Source organism: Ornithodoros turicata, chromosome 2, assembly GCF_037126465.1.
Source record: "Ornithodoros turicata isolate Travis chromosome 2, ASM3712646v1, whole genome shotgun sequence".
NCBI lineage: Eukaryota > Metazoa > Arthropoda > Arachnida > Ixodida > Argasidae > Ornithodoros > Ornithodoros turicata.
In genome coordinates, this window is record NC_088202.1 from 50,092,908 (window position 1) to 50,115,079 (window position 22,172).

The following is a 22,172-nucleotide window of genomic DNA, read 5'->3' on the forward strand; positions in this document are numbered from 1 at the left end:
TTATTGGATAAGCTCGCTCTCAACCAACCTCCTTCGGTACGCCATCGAATCAACTATTCTCCTTTGACATCAACTCAGCACAAGGCTCTGGAGCAGCTCATCGGAAAACATTTGCCAATGTCTTCCCAGTCGCAAACGCACATAGGCTCCATTGCCATTGAGCAGCACAGTGTCTCGCTGTCTACCCATTTGCCGACCCGCAGGACCCCATATCGAACATCACAAACGGATAAAGCAGATATTGAAAAGTAAGTCGAGTCGCTACTGCGGCAGGGCCTTATCAGACCGTCGTTCTCACCCTATGCATCCCCAGTTATCATGGCTGAGAAGAAGGGCGAAGCGAGAACGAGGATGTGTATAGATTATAGAAAGCTCAACGCCGTAACAGTGCCCTATTATCAACCCATTTCCTGCATCGACGATGTCCTGGATTCCTTGGGTCTTTCACAATACTTTACTACACATGACATCACTTCAGGTTATTGGCATGTGCCAATGAACCGCACTGACATCCCCAAGACTGCGTTTGTCACCCATAACGGTCATTACGAATGGATGGTAATGCCGTTTGGTCTTAAAAACGTGCCAGCCACTTTTCAGAGAGCTATCAAGTTCATCATTGACAAGCATAATCTCCACAACGTCGTTAACTACTTCGATGATATCGTGGTCCATGCATCCGTTGAAGAACATCTTCAGCGTCTTTATGCCTTGTTAACTGCATTGGCCACGGAAAATGTCAAGCTTAAACTCAAGAAGTCACACGATTGAGGTCACACGATTTCACTCCGGAAGATGTCCCCCAAAAAGGGCAACGTGGTAGCTATCATAATTTTTCCAGTTCCCCAAACTGCGAAGGATTTACAGCGCTTCCTTGGGATAATTAATGTCTACCGACAGTACATCCCACACTTCAGCAACATCTCCGCACCTCTCACTGCCCTTCTGCAAAAGGACGTCAAGTGGGAGTGGTCCGAAGAGCGTGAGCAAGCTTTCACTACATTTAAAGGCTGCCTGCTTTGTGCTCCCATCCTTCAGATATTCAACGCGGACCTCCCATGTGCAGTTTACTGTGATGCTTCTTCCACTGGTCTTGGCGCGGTTCTTAAGCAACCTGACGACAACGGCACGGAACACGCAGTCGCATACCACTCACGTAAACTGGTCAAACATGTTGAATGTTTGAATGTCAAAAATGTTGAAATCAGAATGTTGAACATGTTGTTGGTAGATCCCTGGACCGGTAATCCAGAAGATGTGGGTTCGATCCCTACAGCTGGCTAACCTTTTCAGTGACTTTCATCTTTCATGGTCAAACATGAACGGAATGATGCAGTCACGGAATTGGAATGCCTAGACATTGTTACCTCCACGGGCATCCTGTCACGGTAGTAACAGACCATTCCGCGCTTCAATGGCTCAAGACTATAAAATACCCAACTGCGCGACTTTTCCGCTGGTCGCTTAAATTATCTATGTATGACGTCACCTTCAGGTACCAAAAAGGCACTGCCAACGTCGAGGCTGATACCTTATCCCGGACACCGACAGTGCAGTTGTTGACTCTCGAGGAGCTGCAGGAGGATCCGACGGATAGGCCTCGTGGACCATACACGTTGCTCAATGGTGTCCCCATGGTAAGGAAATGAGGGTTAGCAAGATCTATGTTCCAGCCTCGCTCCGTAGCAAGATCCTACAGAACGCTCACCAACATTTCGGGCATGTCAGCGTCAACAAGACGGTATCTCTAACCTCCCCACACTATTACTGGCCGAACTTACTATCCGACGTAATTAACCACGTGAATCATTGTGATACTTGTCAGCGATGGAAGAAATCGAAAGCGAAGAAATTTAGTTGCCTAGAATCATTGCCACCAGCGGATCAGCCATTTGATATCCTCGCCATGGACACAATAGGCGGGCTTACCGGTTTTTGTTCTCCCAAAAGATTTATTCACTTACTGGTCGACCACGCCACACGGTATGCATCGGCATTTCCGCACAAACACGAAAATGCTGACATAATAATAACGAAGGCAGCTTCGTGAGAAACTACTACTTTACGTTGAATAAGCGTACCAGCAAAGTTTTGAGTAGAGTAAAGCAAAGTACCGTACCGCTTCCAGCCAGCCATGTATATATCCCACCGGGTAATAATACGCTGGATGGTAAAGCAACGTCTGGCCGTCGGTCTTTAATGGGCACTTGCGGAAGACTTTCTTCACTGCTGATATAAACTGGTGTACGGTAGTGTAGTCATTTCTGATCTCGTCGTACACTCGGTGAAGGCCGTGGGCTGGATTTGGCCAGACACCAAGCAATTTGGAGAGAAGGGAGGTGCACGGAGAGCGCCTTCAAAGCTCTTTTGACAGTTTTGGACACCATAGGACTTCGAACCTTATTGCGAAGGTGCTCATTATTTGCCCGTGCGCAAAGGACATGATGCAAACCATGTTGGGAGATGGCCTAACCTGCGACCCAGCAAACACATAATATAGCTGTCATGAGGATCAGAACGAGTCCGTTCTCTACTGTTGGCATCATGAACAGCAGGGACGCATTGACAAAACATGTCATAGATCTCCCATCGACCATGTCAGTAAGCTTCGACGAAAGAGGTAGGACGTGGCCGTTTTTTCGAAATTTTGGTTTTGAAAAGCACAAAAATATTTGTTTAGGCATTTATCGGCACTTATTGATAAACGCGCACAAAAGGTCGAGAAAGGCAACGACGGCACAAACGACGCGTTCAAACCGCCCTTCCCCAGAGGTTTAGCTGAGAACATTGCAAGGCAACAACAACAACAACAAATAAATCGTGATTCACCGCTGGAAAGCAGTACACTACACCATTACATGCGAAACATTAGACGTGAGATATGAGGATGAAGTTAAATTTATGTACAAGCACAATAATTGAGCTGTCCTCCACTATGGCAGCACGCATGAAAGGAGCAGCAATGATCATTGAGATTCGCTGTGGGACCAACCCATAGGCGGCGACACTGTCACCTTCCTATAGTGTGGACAACACGCGGGCCGATGTTCGGGGTTGATGGTTATTTTTCGTAAATCTTGCGTATGTTCTCCGGAAGATCACTTCTGCCGCGATGGTACGATACTGTTCGGTTCCCCAATGCCGTAACGTCTAAACGCGTTCACGCGTCCACACTACGGTGGTTCAACGTTTCTCCGCAGCGCGCCGATACCGTTCGGTCCCGGAGCGAATACAGAGTATGACAGTGGCGTCGGAACTATTTTTCCACTGGGGGAGCGAAAAAAGGTGCTACCGTAAACATCATCGTCATCATCATGACTTATTTTCCTTGAGGGCTCATGCTGGCGTTGTACAGGGTTGCTACATAAACTGTAAACGTGCTCCCAGCAAACGACATGTGCATATTTGTACAGTAGATCTAAAATAACATTGCAGTGTTGTAATTAAATAGCGCTTGGTGGTGGGCTAGTTGGTATGAGTTCAGTGCGTCCGGCTTTTTTTACTTCTGCGCAGTGCCTAGACCTCATGGCAAGTAATGTGTAAGGAATTTCGGCCACTTGTCCCCGGGAATCGTCGCGGTATGTACTTGTATGGGGACTGGAAGCGAATATCGTCTGATCCGCAAGCCTTCTGCGAATAAACGAGACTTTTCTGGGGCGGTCTGGAGCTCAGCAAGAATGTGTCCCTTTGACTGGGTGTCACGCTGTCGTTATCACTCCAGGGCGGCTCAATAAGAAAAGCCGGATAAATTACAACAGCGGGTAACTTTGGACACCGGTACGGTGGAAAGTGAGGAGCCAGCAACCAGGTTAACAGATAGAATATTTTACTATGACAGGTGAACATATACATACGTAATATGAAGACAACACGCAGGCTGCGATACATATCTCTTAGCAGAGGTGTGGCTTTCTCCGATGTCTATGGCGTTTGATAATCCTGTAACGCTGCTGCAGGCGAGGCCTTGATGGCGCTCCCTCGACGTTGCCACTGCCGACACATGAACACAACACCAGTGCGACGTTTCGTCTCAGTCCATCGCACTTGTCGTACTACAGGTCTTACACGCCAACTCGAAGTGGGCACCCTGGCCACAACCGAATGAAATCTGTGGCTGCTCCTCGCAAACCGCCATTATAACAACCCTCTGTCTTCAACCGGGCGGTTTCTTGGCATCCTTATTTCCCCCAGATGGCTGGTGTCTTGCGTGCCTTTGCGCCTCTGTCCCCCCACCCCACCCCGTGGATTGAGTCTAGTAATGCTCGCGCCTACCGGTACACACTTTCTGACTGATTTATTGCACTTGGCACCAGAAACCTTGCCATGGTCAACTCCAGAACCCAGTGAACCGGACATCATTCGTATGTAGCTCTTCTCAAACGGCCTCCGTACACAGTGACAGTGGTAGGCTCTCTGTTTATTCCTCTCTAAATTTATGGCCGCCGAATGAACACGGGCCATTCCGTTAGACCGTAGAACATCACGACACTGGGCTGACACTGAGGGAGCCGTGCTCCCCCATTCGTAAATGAGGGGGAGCCGTCGCTCCCCTTGCGCCCCTGGAGTATGACTCTACAGCGTCTGGAGCGAACCGGTAGACAAGAGGAACTCCAAGAGCATCAGAAGACAGACGGTGTAGCACGTGGCTCTGACATGGGCTAAGAATTACATCCAGGTTGAATGCCTGTCGGCTAGCAGTACTCAGCCTAGCACAGAGTTGCCGTCTCTCTGTTTCTTAGAGCTCACATTCTGTTAAGATGGCGCTCAATGTTAGCTACGACGCCACATGGAGAAAAGGCCGCTGTCGCAGTATCCGATCCGGTACATGAATTGGGGGGGGGGGGGGAGGTTACATTGAGACGAAGCCTGTGCAGGAGGGACGTAAGATAGCGCGATAAACATTCATGGCTGGTGGATTCGTCACTGAAAACTGCAGTATGGTCAGCATATCGACTATGCATCATATCGGTTGCTAGCTGTTTGAGGACTGATGTAGGAACTTGGTTTCTTTTGACGTTAAGACCAGGAATTCATAGTGAGGATCGATGGTAATGGAAGCGACCAGGGAAGTGTGGTCGCTGTGGACGCCGCTGGTCACGGTCGCGGACACTGCTGATTTTGCAGAAAATGGGGGAACCTTAGGTTTCACTACCATGGAATATTTGTATGCATTACTTCGCTTCCGGTGACAAACTTTTGCTATTAGTGGATGGCGGCGATGGTGAGCTCTGAGGGGCAAGTAGTGGTGAATGGTCTCCCTTTACCGTAAGACTTCAATGGGTATTTCGTGCGCTTCTGCTATCACCATACGCAGTTGCGCAGCTCTCTGGACGCGATACACACCCTTAAGTTGCGTGATGGAATACACGACAGTCGTTGTTCTTGCGTCTGTGAAATTCCGTGCAAAACAGGTAGGCTATGTAGCAGAGACCCTCGGACTACACTCTAGATCCAGTACCCGATATGTACCGAATGAATGAAGACCCGCACCTGGGCCAAGTGGTGCACACGAGGTACGGTCCTTAACAAGCAGGTACAGTTCGCGACCACTGCGAAATTCAAGTGGAACAAGGGCTCCGACACCTCATCCGTACTGGCTATAGGTACCTTTTTAAGGGCGGTCTAGCAGCTGTACCTCATGTGTACCGCGTGTTCCCGGCGCATGAGTACGAACGCCTTCTCACGATCTCCATGCGCTGCAAAAATATTTCGCGTAATTCCGAAAACCAGGCAACAAATTCCCTTATGCGGCAGTGCCGTAATGGGTCTGCACTATCATTCTATCAAAGAAGTGCAATAACTACAACCCGTGACCATGAGGGATAGCACGTTTCGGAAGAACGCGTTTCTTGCATCCGCTGGCGAATCAGTTTGTTTTGAGACGTCGGGGAGCGAGGACGAGTCTGCTCCGTCTTTGAAGAAACTCGTTCGACGCTTTCAAGATTGGAGTACAATCCACACGGTTTTCAGCAGTGTTGAGGGTAACTCGTTAGAAGCAGCTCGTTACTGTAACTTAGTTACTTTTTGGTAGCTTGTAACTTAACTGGTTCCTTTTAAAGTCCAGTAACTTCTCTGAGAACTCGTTCCTTTTCTGTGTAACTTAACGACTTCCAGCTACAAGTTCCAATTCCAGTGCCAAAACTTATCGATGTGCGGCGTTTTGTTCGTACTTTTGCCTTTCCACGGTTCTCGCGAACCAGTCCGGTCTCTTGTTGTGGGCCCGAGCTCAGGTTTCCCGAATAAGTTTTATTTTCTCGCCGGCCTTCTGTACATGCGATCTGCGTCAGTCCGCATTCTGCTATCTCGACTATTTAATTACAAAACTGAAATAACGATTTCTCTGAATTAGTCATTAGACAGGCAGTCACGTACCCTCGTCATGTAATTTTTGTAGCACCATTCAAAAACAGAATCTAGTGGTGTTAAATGAAAGTATGTGTTAATTCAGAAAATGCTGTGTATGCCGTTACCTATCCCTGACCTGGTATATATGGTTGTAATATAAAATACTGAGTACGAAGTAACTTGAATGTAATTCGTTACTTTTAGAACGCAACTCGGTAACTTTCAGTTCTTCTTCATGACCAGTAACTTCGTTAGTAACTTAGTTACAATTCAGGGCTGGTAACTTAACTTGTAACGAGTTCCTTTTGAGTGGTAAATTCCTCAGCACTGGTTTTCAGGCTACTCAGGTGAATTTTGCACTGGAATTACGACTGCTGTGGCAAAATGGTTGTGAGTGTTGTGCGAGTAGGGTAATTCATAACCGCACTTTGTGCACTGCTATACACTGTTGCACAGCATGCATGCGTTCCCGATGGCACGTCACTATGGCTCACTGTCTGTTGTCAGTTCAACACAAGGCTGCCATTCGTTTGACGACTCTGTAAGGTAACTTGCTACGAAAACGGCTTGAGCATTACGGACGTAGCTCTTTGCTTGACTTCGTGAAGGGAAAGGCACATTTTCTTCAGTGCTGCTGACCTCCTCTCTGCTGCTCTGATGGACTAATGCACCACATCCAAAGCAAGGCATTCTGGCCCACAAAAAGAAATTGGGGAAGGCACCACTGTAGAAAATGCGGGTACAGGCCAAAACACAAGTTATCATTCTTCAGTTCCATTGCACTCCGTTCTGTGTGCTTATGCACTGTGACTTTTCTCTCCAGCTCTAGTCCATGCAGATTGAGAGCCGAGTCATAATTCTTGGAGACTCCTGTTACTTCACGTTTTCTGCAAGGATGCGCATGCCAGCACTCTTGCTTCCGGTCTTCCCGTCCTGTGTCTGCTTTTTGAGATCAGAAGAATTCAGCTTTCTTAAGTGTATGCGAAGTCTTAACATCATGTAGGCCTTCGTTATTCTTGACTGTAGAGCATGACACTCGGGAAGCGGCACTTTGGGGCATGTTACGATGGCAACTTCTGTCACATGTTCAATTGAATGCGTCAGCACGAGCTTTTGATGCTGTACGAATATCTTTTCGGCATGATTCAGGACTCTGCGAACGGACTTTGATGGCGTGACCAGTGGATCTGTTTCTTCTGGTTTCCTGTACGACTTCAGGGTAATGAGCTGTGAATGTTCTTCTATTTCATGGCAGTGATGCAGCTTCGCACAGTTCAAACTTCTCTTGAACCTTTTTACAGATGTAGCCCGCTAGGTAGGACAGGGACTGCTCTTCGACGTCACTAATGTCTGCTGTGGCACATGTCCGGTCTAATGGAATGTCAGATGTAGTGGCATCTGTTGTTTTGGTCGGTGTGCAGGCTGCAAAGTCCAGAAGGTCCATAGTGTCATCGATTGCATAGTTTTCAGTGCAGCTAAGGTTAAAAAATTGCGTCAGGGTGATCAGACGTAGGGCTGACTTGAACTCTAGAGGCCTAGGAATGGGGTTACGCAGTCGTACGGTAGAAAACATATTCTCCAGGGCATCCTGAGGCAATCTGCTCACAAGAACAAAACGGAAGCCATGTTCTTTCCTTAAGTATTGTTGGAGCTTTAGAGCACTTGTAGTTGTCAGCAGAATTCCTGTCTGTACAGGGTTGAAACAGTCTTTCTGATTTTGAGTTCTCTGAATAGGCCCACGAAGCTGTTAAGGAAGTCAACTGTTTCGTCATGCTTTGCTGGTTTTGCGCTGCTCACGGCAACACAGAAGCTTCTAGATGTCATGATGCTGAACCACTTGTGTCCAACTTGCCCATCTCAACAAGAAGTCGAATGCCTCAGGCAACCGCACGGTTTAAAACTGCCACTGCAGACGAGACATTCATTTTTTCATAGTGCTTGACATCAAGGTGATTTAGCTTCAAATGCGGAACAATCTTGAGGTCATGGCTTTCATGCAGCTTAGCCATCTCATTGATGTGAGAGACCAAGACCTAGAAAAGAGGATCACGTAATATGGTTCAAAATGTATTAGTTTCGGACTTTGTGCATTAGGAGAGGTAGTCCGTTGAAAAGTAAATGATTGTATGTGTAAAAAGTAAATGCACCTACCTCCGCAGTTGGAAGGTGATGCTTCGTTACGACATCTTGTGGCAAAAAGAAGGCCTGGCCTCTGACTAGGTGGTTTCATATGTTCTTCAATATGTGGGCGCATCGGCGACAAAGTACAGCTGCCTGTTCTCATTTCCGAAGTTGCAGGGATGGCGGCAGCTCAAGGAAGGCTCAGAATTATGGTGTGCTGAAATACCGCATTCCCTGCACAAAGCAGTGTGACAGGGTCCCATGTCGGAAAGAATGGCATCAACAGTCAGCTCTACTGCTTCACATTTCTCAATGATGGAAAACACAGCCTCCTTCAATGCTGTTGCCGACACCGAATCACCTGAAGATTGGAGAAAGGAATCTGTCATCACTGCGCGCACTTAGAAAAGCATTTGTGAATATGTGGTTGTCACTCACCAGAAAAGTGATAACCAACGGTTTGCTTCCACCTTGTCGACAGCCCGGCAATCATGAAGACCAGCCCATGCATGGCAAACGGGATAGTGGCAGGGGATGCTGGTTTCTTGCTGTTTGCACTTCGGGCTATTGTAGCCATGCCGATGACGTCTTTTGTGTTCATGTCAAAATCCAGTCCCGCTTTTAGCAGCATTTCATCCACGAGCAGTGCGCAGTGCCGTTCTGCAGCAGCCAGTGATGCCACCTTACACTCCAGTGCAGGAAATAGGTCTTCCAGAATGCCTGAAGAAGGCATGTGGGTGAGAGGGCTAGTAATTTTACAGATAGCAACAGATAGCAATTAGCTAGCAGCTATTTTACGTAACAGAGGTAAACCACAATGCTGTCTCACCTGGCTTGGACTTAATGTTCTCAAGTCGCCTCTGGAGAGTGCGCTCAGATGGCAGAGTCATTTCATCGTGGAGGAAGTTGTAGCCCCTCCTTCCACATGGAAGTCTAATTCGAAGACTTCGTTTTATCGTTGCTGTGGTCCACCTGTTTGCTTTGGCATCAGGGTTTCAAAGGCTTGCTGCCTGGTCTTTTGACAGCATACCTTCAGAAAAACAAAAACTCAGTAAACAAACCAATTATTAGAAACACTGTTCATACCGCGCAATATCTGCAGCTCCTTTTCTTGGTCTACTATTTTCTGCTCTGCTGTGAGAAGTTGGCGTTGAAGTTCTTCAACTTGTCGAGTCAGCTCACTCTCTTTGTCTGTTGGTGGCGAACCTAATAATAAGACATAAAATGGGTGCCAATGAGGACACTCCAGATCAGAGTACGCTTGGTATGCAAGCAAGCTACACTTAATTACAATATATGGCTGAAATAATAGCAGTGCTTGGTGAGAGATTATTATTATAACAGCATAATGTTTTAGAGTATATATGGACCACCTACTCTCATCTTCAGCTCTGCTGCGTCACACCCAGAAAGGGGAGTTGAAGATGCATCCAATGTTTCAGGCTGGGGAGCAGCAGCTTAAAAAGTGGGACCTCTCAATCATCAAAACTTGTTTGAATATATTAATTTGTGAACACAGGTGGAAGAGACTCACTGCCCTCGATCAGCACCAAACTTCCTTCACCACTGGAGTAACTGTGCTCCATGAACGAAGTGCTTTCCTCGGCGGTGAAAGAGCTCGTATTGTGCGCAGACGGAGACGAGAGGTCGCGTTGTTCCGTCTCATCATTCCGTGAAGTAACCCTGCGACCAAAAAATAAACGTCGAATTATAGCGATTCGCAATATTGCATTTGATCAAAGTGCGTCTGTTGGAAAGCATGATACACTTGCCGGATTCTTTTGGGATGTCATCCGTTCTCAAAGTAGGTACAGCGAACGGCCTGAGAAGAACTCTGCCGTCAGCCCTGTACAGCTCAAATTGATCCGGAGTGAAGTGATCCTGAAAGTTGGAACGCGACCTTTCAAGTACAACTAAATTACCGCAACGGTGGCGAATATCTCAAATTACTTGGTTGCTGAACTTCGACAGGCATACTTACCATAGGCGAGAAAACGCTGTAGGTTGAAAACCTTCGTCGTGACGATCGACGACGTTTAGCCATGCTTTCAGCCGTTTCTCGTTGTTTCTCGAGGAAGGAAACCGAAAAAGCCTCTTTCCGTGCCAACTTGAACTTGTACAACCTTCAGCACAACACCGCAGCATAGCAGCCGACGCAACACGAACTGCCTTTAGTTAGCGCTACCAAAAGAAACCGAAGGAAAGTACACCAGAAACAGAAACTACCAGAGCAACGCAGACGAATGACGACGAGGATGGTCCCAAATGCCCCCAGGAGATGGCTCCGTCGTCGACACTGCCGGCGCTAGCGTTGCACGAAACAAAATGGCAGACCAGCTCGGCGGCTGAGGGGGCGGCGGTGACCAGCTCGGCTAACTCAATGTCGCTACTCTGAAGCGTAGCTTATTTATGGCGTATTCCATTGGGAGAGCAGTTTTTGCCCCGCGCCGGGTGGGGTTTTAATGCACGCTCCCGGCGGGGTCATACGGGTTTGCTTCGTCAATGGAACGTAATATTCGTTCAAGATGCGACACCCGCTGTGCTGGCGCGTGCGCCGCGTGCTTTCCCGGGTTTGCTCTGGCCACGTAGGATTCAGAAGACTGTTCGCGCCAAGGGTTCCTGCATTCTTACTACATGGCATCAACTGTGCACATAGACTTCAACGCCCAGCCAGCATCAGTGCAGAAGCTCCTTCTGTCAGTGATAAATGGCAACTCTCAAAAAGAAGGTAAGCGTTGTACGTTGTAAACGAGTACGCGGAGTTCCCCGCATAAACAGAAGAGATTAGCCAACCAAAAACTTATAAAAAGTTAGTCAGCTCTATATTATTATTTTAATGATGCTGTCAAAGGACTCATGTCATCGAGAACTGAATACCTGAGCTTTCTTTTAGCTCAGCAGTGTGACACGAAACGCTTATGCTCGACAGTAGTTTGTTTAGTTCTGGAATTCGTGTCTCACAGGACTGACACCATCAGACAGTGCTATGGCAGAGGATGACGACACGGGCATGAGTAAAGTTATCTCCAGCAGGACGCAGGTTGCTACAACGGGTACTGACAGCGGAGCTGGAACCAGTGAACCCCCTGGAAAACTGAAACGCGGCCGTCTCGGGAGCAGTTCAGGTATATTTGTTAAAGGGCGTTGTGTTGAAGGAGCGTCTACAGTTGCATCCCTTATACAGCTGAATGGACTGATTTCTGCTTGACCAGTATGCCATTCACCACACACAAGTGGGTCCAATGCTCAAATTTAAGAATAAAAACGCAATGTGGCTTGAAATATCCAAAGCTATGCTGGAAAACCTTCTCGCAGAGAAAACTGCAGAGCAATGCAAAAATCGCTTCAAGACTGCCCCGAAACGCAAAAAAGCAGCCATCGACAATAATAGGAAGTCTGGTTCCTCACGCTCCATGTCATTCGTGTAATGGATGATGCAGTGGAGTCAGAAGTGCTGCGTGATGCTTCTCGGGCCACCTATAAATCCCAAGTATATGCTGTTGTAAGAATGGAATGACGCACAAAAGTACCACAATTGTTTCGGAAAAGTGCTTTTGTTTCTGGCTATGTGGATGGTACCATGCTGTAAGCATTAAGTTTGATGATTCACGTGTGTACAGCAAGGAATCTAATTGCTCTACACTGTTAAAACCGAACTTCATCCCATAGCACGCTCATATAGCCAACCATCATTCCGAATGATATCATTCTGCGCATTGATTTGTTGAAAATGGGAGGAGGCGCCTATCATGGGATAGATTACCGCCCTTTCGGCGGCAACGAAAGGGCGGACCAGCTGGCGTCCTCGGCACACCTGGGCTGCAGCAATGTTTTGCCAACTCCGGACGACGCCGACAGGCAGATGTCTGTTCAGCTCCTTGTTGAACAGCGCCACCCTGGAATACGGGACTTCATGCATCATAATCGCCCTCCTCTTCCCACGAAAAATCTTCCTCGAAGCATCCAGACCATGCTCCATAGGCTCCGCACTGGGTGCGCGTTCACCAATTCTCAGCTGTTCAAGATAGGCTCTAGGGGTGACGCCTGCTGTGGCCACTGTCAACAACCCGAAACAATCGAACACATCCTGCGAGACTGCCGAGCATACCATTCTGCGCGCGAAACACATCTCCCTCGCTCCACCTCGGGCTCGCTAGCAGACATCCTCTACCCCGCTGGTTCTTCTGCCGAACGTTCCGCCAAAGCAAGAAACCTCATTCTCTTCCTGCTGAAGACAGGCCTTGCTGATCGACCCATCGAATACTGTACTCTCCCCGATGAACTCGTGCACCTCACCACATCCCCATCCTTCAACCTCCTCTATCCTCCATCCGTCCGTCCTTCCTTTGTGTTTTGTTTTGCTATGCGTTTTCCTTTTCTTTTTTTGGCTATAGTCGTGACGATGCCCACTTCTGTGTGGCCAACAACGGCGAGCCTATCCTGCCCCCCCCCCCCTCTGTTTTAACAGTGTATGAAGCCTCTGCAAAGGAAATTATGTGTTTAGACTCTCGAGCTTGTTTTCAACTGCTGAGCTAGGACCGTGACTCTTATTCATACGGGGGACAATAAATGACAGTGATGAACGGAGCTGCCTACGCCAACTGCGGCCTCAAGGTGCACAACAAACAAACGTCGACTGAGTGGTAACCGCATCCAAAAGATTGAGATGTTTCTTGCTCATATGGACACGCTTGCACTGGAAAAAGAATCAAAGAGGGGTCAGCGCCACAATGAAAAAATGGAGAAGCTGACGCAAATAATTGACCTCCTGAGAAATATCATTAAATAATGTTTAATTATGAAATAAAAATTTCGCCTCATGTTCACCAGAAAGCTACTGCAGATTCGATCTCTCTTTCTTGCGCCAAGACGACGTAGTGCTCCTTCTCTTGGTCCCTCTTCACTGAGGTCTTCATTGCTCTTGATCCGCGAATCATCTCTGCAGGCGTCTTCAAAGATTGTTTCACCGGCGCCAATTGCCAAGTTTTGTAGCGCACAACACGCTATAATTATTTTAGTGCACCTGTCAACTGTGAGTAGCTCCAAGTGCTGCAGTTGCCTAAAACGTTGCTTGAGGAGCCCGAAAGCGTTTTCGATAAGCACACGGGTGCTGCTAAGCTTGTTGTTGAATTCTTTCTGTTTGGAAGACAACTTTCCATAGTCTTTGTAGGGGGTCATCATGTACTCACGAAGTGGATACGCACCATCGCTCAGGAGCTGGTACCGGCATTCCGTCGAGTTTTCAGGGACGCACAACTGTGGAATCTTTGCTGCAATAAAGCAGAGCTTGGAAACCCTGCTGTCATGGACTTTACCCGGTGGCCCTGTGAATGTATCAGTGAACCGTTTCGTGTGATCGCAGATAGCTTGCAGGGTTTATGATGGTACGTCATGTCGGTTGACATATGTTGACTTCATCTTCTGAGCTTGGCGTCTGATGTCAATGTAAGTTCCATCAATGCAACCAAACACCCCTGAGAAGCTCGACACCTCAAAATAACGAATGTGTGTGTGATGTGGCTTTCGTGTTACATGCAAAAATGAAAGCAGCATCGTACAACACGATAACAAGAGACGTTGTCGTACCTCCTCAAAACTCTGAGACAATTGTTCAAGATCATTTGGAAACCGTATAATACTTACAGCAATAGCTCCCAAATAATTCAGTACCCTTGTAAACATCCTGTGGAGCGTGCTTTCGCTGTGGTCGAACCTTCCCGCAACGTCTCCCATGCAGCACTTGTTTCCACCATACCTACCAAGAAAAGACGACTTGCAGGAAACTATAGGGGTTCACCATTCGGCAGACCCTGCATAAAGATAAAGGGTTTTTATCGCATCTCACCACAAAAATGCCAGGATGTGCTCCTCTGGGGTCTTTTGTTTCCTGCCATCGTTTTGGTAGTTGTAGAACTCTGTTATTTCAAACCTGTCGATTACGTCGTAGCAAACGCGCCGTGAAAGTCTAAAGTTGCGACGAAACTGAGACGATAAGTAAGATACTTACATAACTTTGGTGCGTAAAACTAGAGCAACGTGCCGCCAGTCAAAGCAGGCTGACTGCTCGAAGGCCTAGCGTCTCCCCCTCCCCCTAGCACCCGGTTCGAAACAATGGAGCGATGCACCTACCTCTTCTTTCGAATAGTTCCTGAGGCACGCCTCGGCGTAGCCGACGATTTTCGGCACCTTCTTTGGAATGTGGCACTAAGGCTCGACAAACGTCTTCATATATAAGTCGCTGTCGGAGTACGAACTGTCACTATAGTCCATGAGCGCCTCACAAGAGGCTATAATCGAAGGTCACAACGCGCGACGAGCCATTGCCTACAGAGTTCAACAGCCACAAGTTAAACACGACAGCCTGCCCGAACACAATGAAAAAAAAAGAACAAAAGAAAAAGAACAAGAAAAAGAATCTTCTTCTTCATCATCTCCTTTTCAAAAAAGTGGCCACATCGCCGCGCTTATCACTTATTGCGCGCATGCCCCTAGTTTTTCATTGCCCCTAAGAAATTGTTGGGTCAAAAACTACTGCTCCTTGGAGCAAAAATTTTGCCCCTGGTCTGCCAAGGGAACATACAACGCATGACTCGATCCTGCCAATGGAACAATTTTCGCCCCTTCCCGGAGCAAAACTTTGACCCAGCTCTGCCAGTGGAATACGCCATTAGGGACTCTACGCTGTACAACACACCGTTAATTTCGAGCTGCACCACTCGTTCTTCCCGTGGTATCTGCGATCCCAAAAAATCGTTGTCGTGTCGTTGACAGCCTTGAAATCCTCCGTTTCAGACATCACGCAGACGGAAAACGCCCGGGGCGCGTTCTTGGCCATCTCATCACAGCGCAGCCGTCAGCGCTGTTCGTCACCGTCACCGTCACCGCGACGCTGAGAAGACGACGATATGCACCGAGTAGCCAAGAACGCCCTTCAAACACGTCGTCGCCTGCTGCGCTTCCGCTCCCCACATCCGGGTCGCTCTCATGACGCTACTCTCGCAACCCGACGCCTATTTTTAGCTACAGAAATTAGAAACTTTTTTCGATATGATGGTTTTCGTTGCGGTAACTGAATGTGATTCCTACTTTTGTCAAATGTTGTTGCATTTTGCACGCCGACAAATGGCTCATATCATAACTACAGTATTATAAAACCGTAACTTCACCTGAGCCAATGAGAACGTTCCAAGAATCGTCTGCTATCTCGATGAGGCGGTCTGGCGCGCATTTCAGATACCATTTGCAGCAAGTTTATAATTTGCACCAGGTAAGTTGGCTAGTTATATTTGGAAGTACCATTACTGTGACATAGCGGTTGTTTCGACCGGCAAACACGAAAAAAAATGTGTGATGTACGTACTTCCAGCTCAAGCGAAATGGCAATGTCAGAAGCGCAGAAAATGCAGCTCCTATCCTACATGGGGGAGTTCCCGGAGCTCTGCAATAACCGGGAGTTCAAACGAGGAGAAACGAAGGAGGACAGACGCAAGAAATGGGAAGAAATAGCGTCGTCCCTAAATGCTCTAGGCGGCATCATCAAAACAGCTGCCGGGTGGCAGGTGTTGTGGCGGAATTGGCGCTACCAAGTCCGCCGAAATGCACGGGCGAACCTCGCCAACATTTTAAGTACCGGCGGAGGTGGCGGCATAACCATCAACGACGGGAGAGAGCCAGAAGACGAGGGCACAACGCGTGTCGTCGATGTTGCTTCTGGGCTCCAGGGTCTCGATTCCCGTGTTATGGCACTACTGGGTTGGGACACAGTGACAGGTGCTTCCGGGGGTGCCAACCTTGCAGAAGATGGGACGCTCATCCCAGAAGTGGTACGTATAGTGCTTTTGTGAAATAGTAAGTTTGAAAGTGTTAAAAACAACATGAAAAATACGTACCAGCTTCATTTACCTCACGAAAAAAAAAATGTATACTGTATATAGCGATGCAGTTGCAATTGCACCAAGGTCTACCCAGGGGTGCTCACGGCGACGCTTGTCCATTTTCTCTTGAACTGAACGGATTATGGTGTACTTACATTTGGTACATGTGCCAGCATGCAATGCTAGTGGTACATATTTATTAAGGAGTACGAATACAAATAGAAAATGCGGAATTTTATTGTTGTAGAGGCACACTTTGTTGGTGTAGCACACACTCTTTATCGCACACTATACAGGCCACTATCTATTTACAAAACACTCGAAGATAAACACTGCTCTTGTTATGTAACACAGTGTGCTGTTTTGCAGATCTGTCCCCAGCCTGCAGAGGACACCCAGGGTCAGGACAATCCTCAAATCGTGGTACACAAAAAGTGACATGTCACAAGCAAGTGGAGACTGATAAAATATATGTTGCAGGACACTGCGGGACCAAGCAGCTCCACCACTCCTCCTAACCCAGTAGCGACCAACGTCACTAGGCCGCAAACTTCGACAGGGGAGCCTCGAGTGCAGCGGCCACGTCAAGAACGTCGCCGCAGACGCAGAAGGGTCCCCCTTCCTGTAGCTGAACGCATAGCCAGCGTGCAGGAACGGCTGACTAATGGGGTGGCGCAGCTAAGAGAGGTAAAAATATCATTGGCACCATGCTGCTCTTGACATTTCATTGAATGGCTTCCGCACAATCACAGCTCATTTCTTTACCGAGACAGCCCTTGCTGTTACAATTACATTTCATTAGTTTTGGCTTGTTATGCACAGTTGCTTACGCCCCTCATTGGCCCAATGACCGAGTACGTCACGTTGTTGCTGAACAGAGAAAGAGGCATGCAAGCATGAGGTAAGTTTCATCCTGAGGACTCTTAGGTTAGCCAGACTTGCAAAACATGATTACCACTGGTTCAGTTCCAGCTACATTTGTCTACTAGGTTGCCCCTTGTAGTTGCATGTATTTTTCCTCTGTAAAAATTAAGGTTCTACGTTTAGAGGAATTTGTAGGAACCTATGTTCATGTGAGATTGTTGTCATACTACTAAATTCAAAAGGGTGCTCACTTCACATCATCTCTATTTCTGCATTATAAACGCCTTGTGTTTATGCTGAAAGGACCGCCAGAATGACCTAAAACACCACGTGATTTGTTTTTGCAATCACTGTTACGTAAGCCTGTGCATTAGACCTTTACAAGAGCAATTATGCAGTGTGAGAAACGATATGCTGCTCATCAAGAAAATATTAAGGATAATAGTATAGAAATTAGCAGTTGCGATGAAGCACACATTTTCTGACAGGCTGTTAGAAATATCTGTCGACAATTGTCTCGCGCACATGCATCGCCTGTGATGTCAGAGAGTTGTTTTGACTGCTCTGCCCTTCCTCCTCGCTGGTTTCATCTTCTGTCACTGGCAAGGTGTCACTGGCATTTTCTGTAGCTGCTGGCTCAGGATCGTCTGCAAGATCAGTCAAGTGGTACGCAATGCACATATTGTGTAGGACAGCACAGGCGGTGATAATGTTGCAGGTTCTGTCCGGTGCAAAGTGAAGTGTGCGGTACCTCTGTAGACACCGTAACCGCATTTTGAGCACTCCAAAGCAATGCTCAATTCGGACTCTAGTCCTGCTGTGAGCCCTGTTATATGCTGTTTCCTTGTCTGATGCAGGATTTCGGAAGGGAGTCATTAACCAGGGCTCCCGGGGGTAGCCAAGATCTCCTGTGAAGAATACAAGAGGAGGATATGTTATATATGTATATACACGTAGGAAATGACGAGATGATAAAAGGCAAACAGGAAATCACAGTGGGGAGTTTTACTGCAGCTAGAGGCAGCGACCTATGTTACGGCAAACAGCACTGCATTTGATTGGATTTCACACACTCACGTCAAAAGCAGCACTGTCTGTCGAATTGTCACGCTTCGCCCCTATCAATGTCAATAAATTTCCCTTTGTGCTTTCTTGTAAGCTCTTACGTGATCATACTTTCCCTCCTTGCTTTGTACAAGTTATGAAGCGTTCACTTTAGCCTTTCAACTATATGTATATATTTCATTCATTTGGTCAGTGCACTGTTCACTATATTTATCCCATCCATAACCAACCTTTGTACCCTCTCTCGTCTGCTATGTTCACTGTACAGTAATGGTAACATTCATTTTATTGTGTACAAATGGAAATGCTCCAGCCTCTCACCCACATATTTGTAAATTAATCACATTTCTTCAGTGTTTCACCTTTCAACAACTATCCTCTTGTTATCATAATAAACATAATCACATATATGTTTATACAGCAATTTTCTTTAGATTATGAACCTCACACTTACCTAGCAGCCATTCACCGTCATCAAACAGCACCGAAGCCCTTTGTCGTATCCTGCACATAGCCCAGACAGCAGCGTCGTGACAGCTCCCCGGATACCCTGCGTTTACGTGGAGGATTCTGCGATTGGCATCACAAATCTGTGCATGCAGAGTAATGTTTGTTACTGTTTCGTTCCCTTGGCAAACTTATTACTACCAATAATACATTTCAAAAAGTATGCATTGCTACTACATACCCCTAGCACATTCAGTGCATGATATCCTTGGCGGCAGTAGTAGTTGCCATCAGTAAAATGTGGATCCATGTTGCTGGGCGCTATGATTGCAACGGCTGTGCCGTCGATTGCACCTGAGTGAATAGAGGCCATACAGGTAGTAGTAAAACGTAACTGAGCGTACTTTTACAACATACCAAGACATCCAGGCAGCCCTACAATCTCGTAGAATCCACGTTTCACGGCCAGCTTCTCCTCGGGTGTTTGCGGGAAGCGCAGATACTTGGGGGCCAGATTTTTTATGACAGCCAGGCTGACGGCATGTATCGACTCCGAGACCGGGCCCTTGGTCGTGGCGAAGTACTCTTCGTGTGCTATGTTACCAAGAAAGGCCCCGGTCGCGTAGAAGCGTAGTGCCATGAGCACCCGTTGTTCAACCGTGAGCGTTGTGGATCGCCATTGCTGCGCTGCAAGTGTTAAGATTGCGAGTTCAAATATAATACACGGGCAACTCATATCCACAGTGCAGTTTTCCGGCATTACCAACTGCAGCGATATTTAATGAGTTATGAGACCCCGTAGAAGCACGCTATAGCAGCACCTCCCCATCGATAAACAAAAAGCAATACATACGTCGCTTCAAGTCTTCGGTGACAGCTTCGCAGACCTCTTTAGCTGCTTCTTTGGACAGCCGGAAGTGCCTTATGAAGGCATCGTCGGACAGGACAACAAACGCGTCACTGTTTGAACGAAATACGCGAGTTGCTTCGTCCTCACATACGCCAACATCCTCGAAAAATGCGTAGAGTTCCGCCATGTTTTCTTCGCAGACGACGCTGACTGGGGACGAACGACGCGAAGATTTGCGTCGTCTGTCACCCTCACCCAAATGACGGTTACCGAGATGCGCAGCTGCGGTGGAGGATGGCCAAGAACGGCCTTGCACGTGCAGGCGACGATGGGGGGTCACGTGCGCGCGCCGTTGCCTTGACAACGGTGACGAGCTGCGCTGAGCGATCGTGGCCAAGAACGCGCCCTTGGCCTCTCCGAAGCGGTAGCAGACGCTCCGTCCTGCGCTGTGTTGCTCACCTCGATCATGTGACCTCAGGTCCAATGAAGAGCGTCCGTACCACTACTACGCGTGGCGGCGCTCACCACGTGTCTATCGTGAAGAGAAGGAGGGTGTTTCGCTCAGGGGGGGGGGGGGGGTTCAGAGGCGTCCCAATTTCGCTATGGTTGCACTAATTGTGGGAGAACTGTTTTCGGCCGCCTAACATTCCGTACCGACCAAAAACATAAACAAAGTTGTGTGCCCTGGACTGTTGCCTGAAGGTGCGTATGATATCGATGAAGTAATTATTCGTCCGCACGACGCGTTTTCATTCATCTTCTCTCTGATTCCCTGGGGTCCTGATCACCGACAGGCTGGACACAACGACTGAGGAACAGAGACAACGAACTTCGCTTCATACACGAACGTTGATGCGTGAATTAGAGAAGCCTAGATTGCGCTTTATACCTGGATTACAGAAGCAAGTAGGCATGTTTCTCAGGCAAGCTATTTCGGTTGTTGGATTTTTTTACATGGTATTTTCTCCTAGGTTACGTCGAAGCGATGTCGTATATGGGTGAGTCAATCATCTTCTGTGGTTGGTGTTATATACGTTCTGCGGTAGAAACGGAAGTTGGGGAAGAACAGGAATCCAAAGGTGTGGAAAACATAAAGAAGCGTGACCACAGAGCAGCCGCAATGGCGAAGGAGAGATGTAGGGGTCAGCGTTCAGCCATATACGTTGTGCCCTGTGTGTTCGGCGTATGTGCATCATGACAATGCACACTCGCGATGGACAAGCGTCACCCCTTAAAGGAATGTAATTTTCGAATAAAGGTATTTGTTTGTGATATTTATCGTACAGCGTAGCTTCTGGGGGCTGTTAATATATCGTAGAGCAGGGGAATCATCCTGACGGGTAGGCCTAAATATGCGTTGCGTGCACCGCATGTGAGAAAGCATGTACCTCTTAAATTTAAGAGGTACATTTTTTTTAAATGTACCTCTTGGCCAAGCTGTACTTAACCGTTACATATGCGTTACCTGGTTTAGAGAGTAGAGCTACAGCTGCCTAGGGAAGACTTCTCATTCATTCCCCACTTGGACCCAGCAAAGTGACGAATGAAAGAAATCCACCGGTGTGCCTTTGTGTCCAGGTGATCGATATGTTTCTAGGACTAGGACGACACCCAGTAATCTACGTGTTACTTGCCTAAGTGGTGTATTGTCAAGGAAGAGCTGATACCGATGCATATGCTTCCGAGTAACAATCGAGGCTGCTGTTTTTTGAGTTAATATATCCATGCCTGCCTCTGTTAGGTAACGCAAAATGTCATCCAGGCAATGCTGAAGAGTACGCAGGATTGCTGGTCTCGGTTTTCCAACAGTTCAAATGCAGACGTCATCGGCATATATAAATATATTGAGTTTAGGGGTAATGCAGAACTTCAGGCATGCCATTACAAGGACGGATGTGATTAAAACGCTGCCTTGTGGTACGCCATGAGTCAAGACAACTTTCGACGTGACCCCTTCTTGCGTGCGAACAGAAAGCGTTTTTCTCGCAAAAAATCAGCCAGCCCCAAGAAAATTCTGTCGAGATCACCTGCTTGCAACAATAGATGCCGAACGTTGGCATGACTGACGGTGTCGTAGGCTCTCTTGACGTCCAGGAATACTGCCATGAATATTTTCTTCTGGCAGTTTCGCGACGTACCCCGAGGGTAATGAATTTTCCCGGAAATCAGCGATGTGGTTAGAAGTGGCAAGCGTAGTGTACGCGGAGCTTTTACAGCGACAGTTGTTAACAGAAAGGTGTCAGGAGACGCCGAGTTTGTGGCACACAACCCCCCTCGCCTATCCGAGCCAGAGAGGAGGGTAGCGCAGAGTTACAAGAGCGTGCGCAGCTGTGGAAAGCGCAAGCGGTGCGAGAGAGCGGCAGCTGCGTGCGGAGCGGGCGAGAGGGCGCGTAGTGAAAGATAGCGACACCATGATTCTGGATCGCGGCAGCCGTACGTTCCATGCCTTACGCATTTACGGTACATTGCAGTTGGAATATTGATTGTACTCGGCGTCTTTAACGTAGACGAATCAAAGACCTTCACGGAACGCAAATGGGATTCGTGCTCCAAAACGACGTCATCTATCCTACGACGCGCAACGGCACCAGCATATACTTCGGGGT

At 47.7% G+C, this 22,172-nt stretch overlaps 1 protein-coding gene and 1 pseudogene across 2 annotated transcripts; both read right to left on the reverse strand.

Annotated features, from left to right (window-relative positions):
* Positions 1 to 9,461: 9,461 nt before the first annotated feature.
* LOC135384624 (uncharacterized) lies at positions 9,462 to 15,301 on the reverse strand (annotated as a pseudogene).
* A 1,219-nt stretch (positions 15,302 to 16,520) lies between these two features.
* LOC135383451 (putative nuclease HARBI1) lies at positions 16,521 to 19,825 on the reverse strand. Of its 2 annotated transcripts, XM_064612895.1 has the most exons (6): positions 19,570 to 19,825; positions 19,134 to 19,403; positions 18,958 to 19,070; positions 18,724 to 18,859; positions 17,956 to 18,112; positions 17,762 to 17,851 (listed from the first exon to the last, which is right to left on the reverse strand). In XM_064612895.1, the coding sequence occupies exons 1-6, from the start codon at positions 19,751 to 19,753 to the stop codon at positions 17,842 to 17,844; spliced, it is 870 nt and encodes a 289-aa protein (XP_064468965.1). In that variant the 5' UTR covers positions 19,754 to 19,825; the 3' UTR covers positions 17,762 to 17,841. The 2 variants fall into 2 exon arrangements, with proteins under 2 accessions (XP_064468964.1, XP_064468965.1); XM_064612894.1 differs by having other exon boundaries at positions 16,521 to 18,112.
* Positions 19,826 to 22,172: the final 2,347 nt, after the last annotated feature.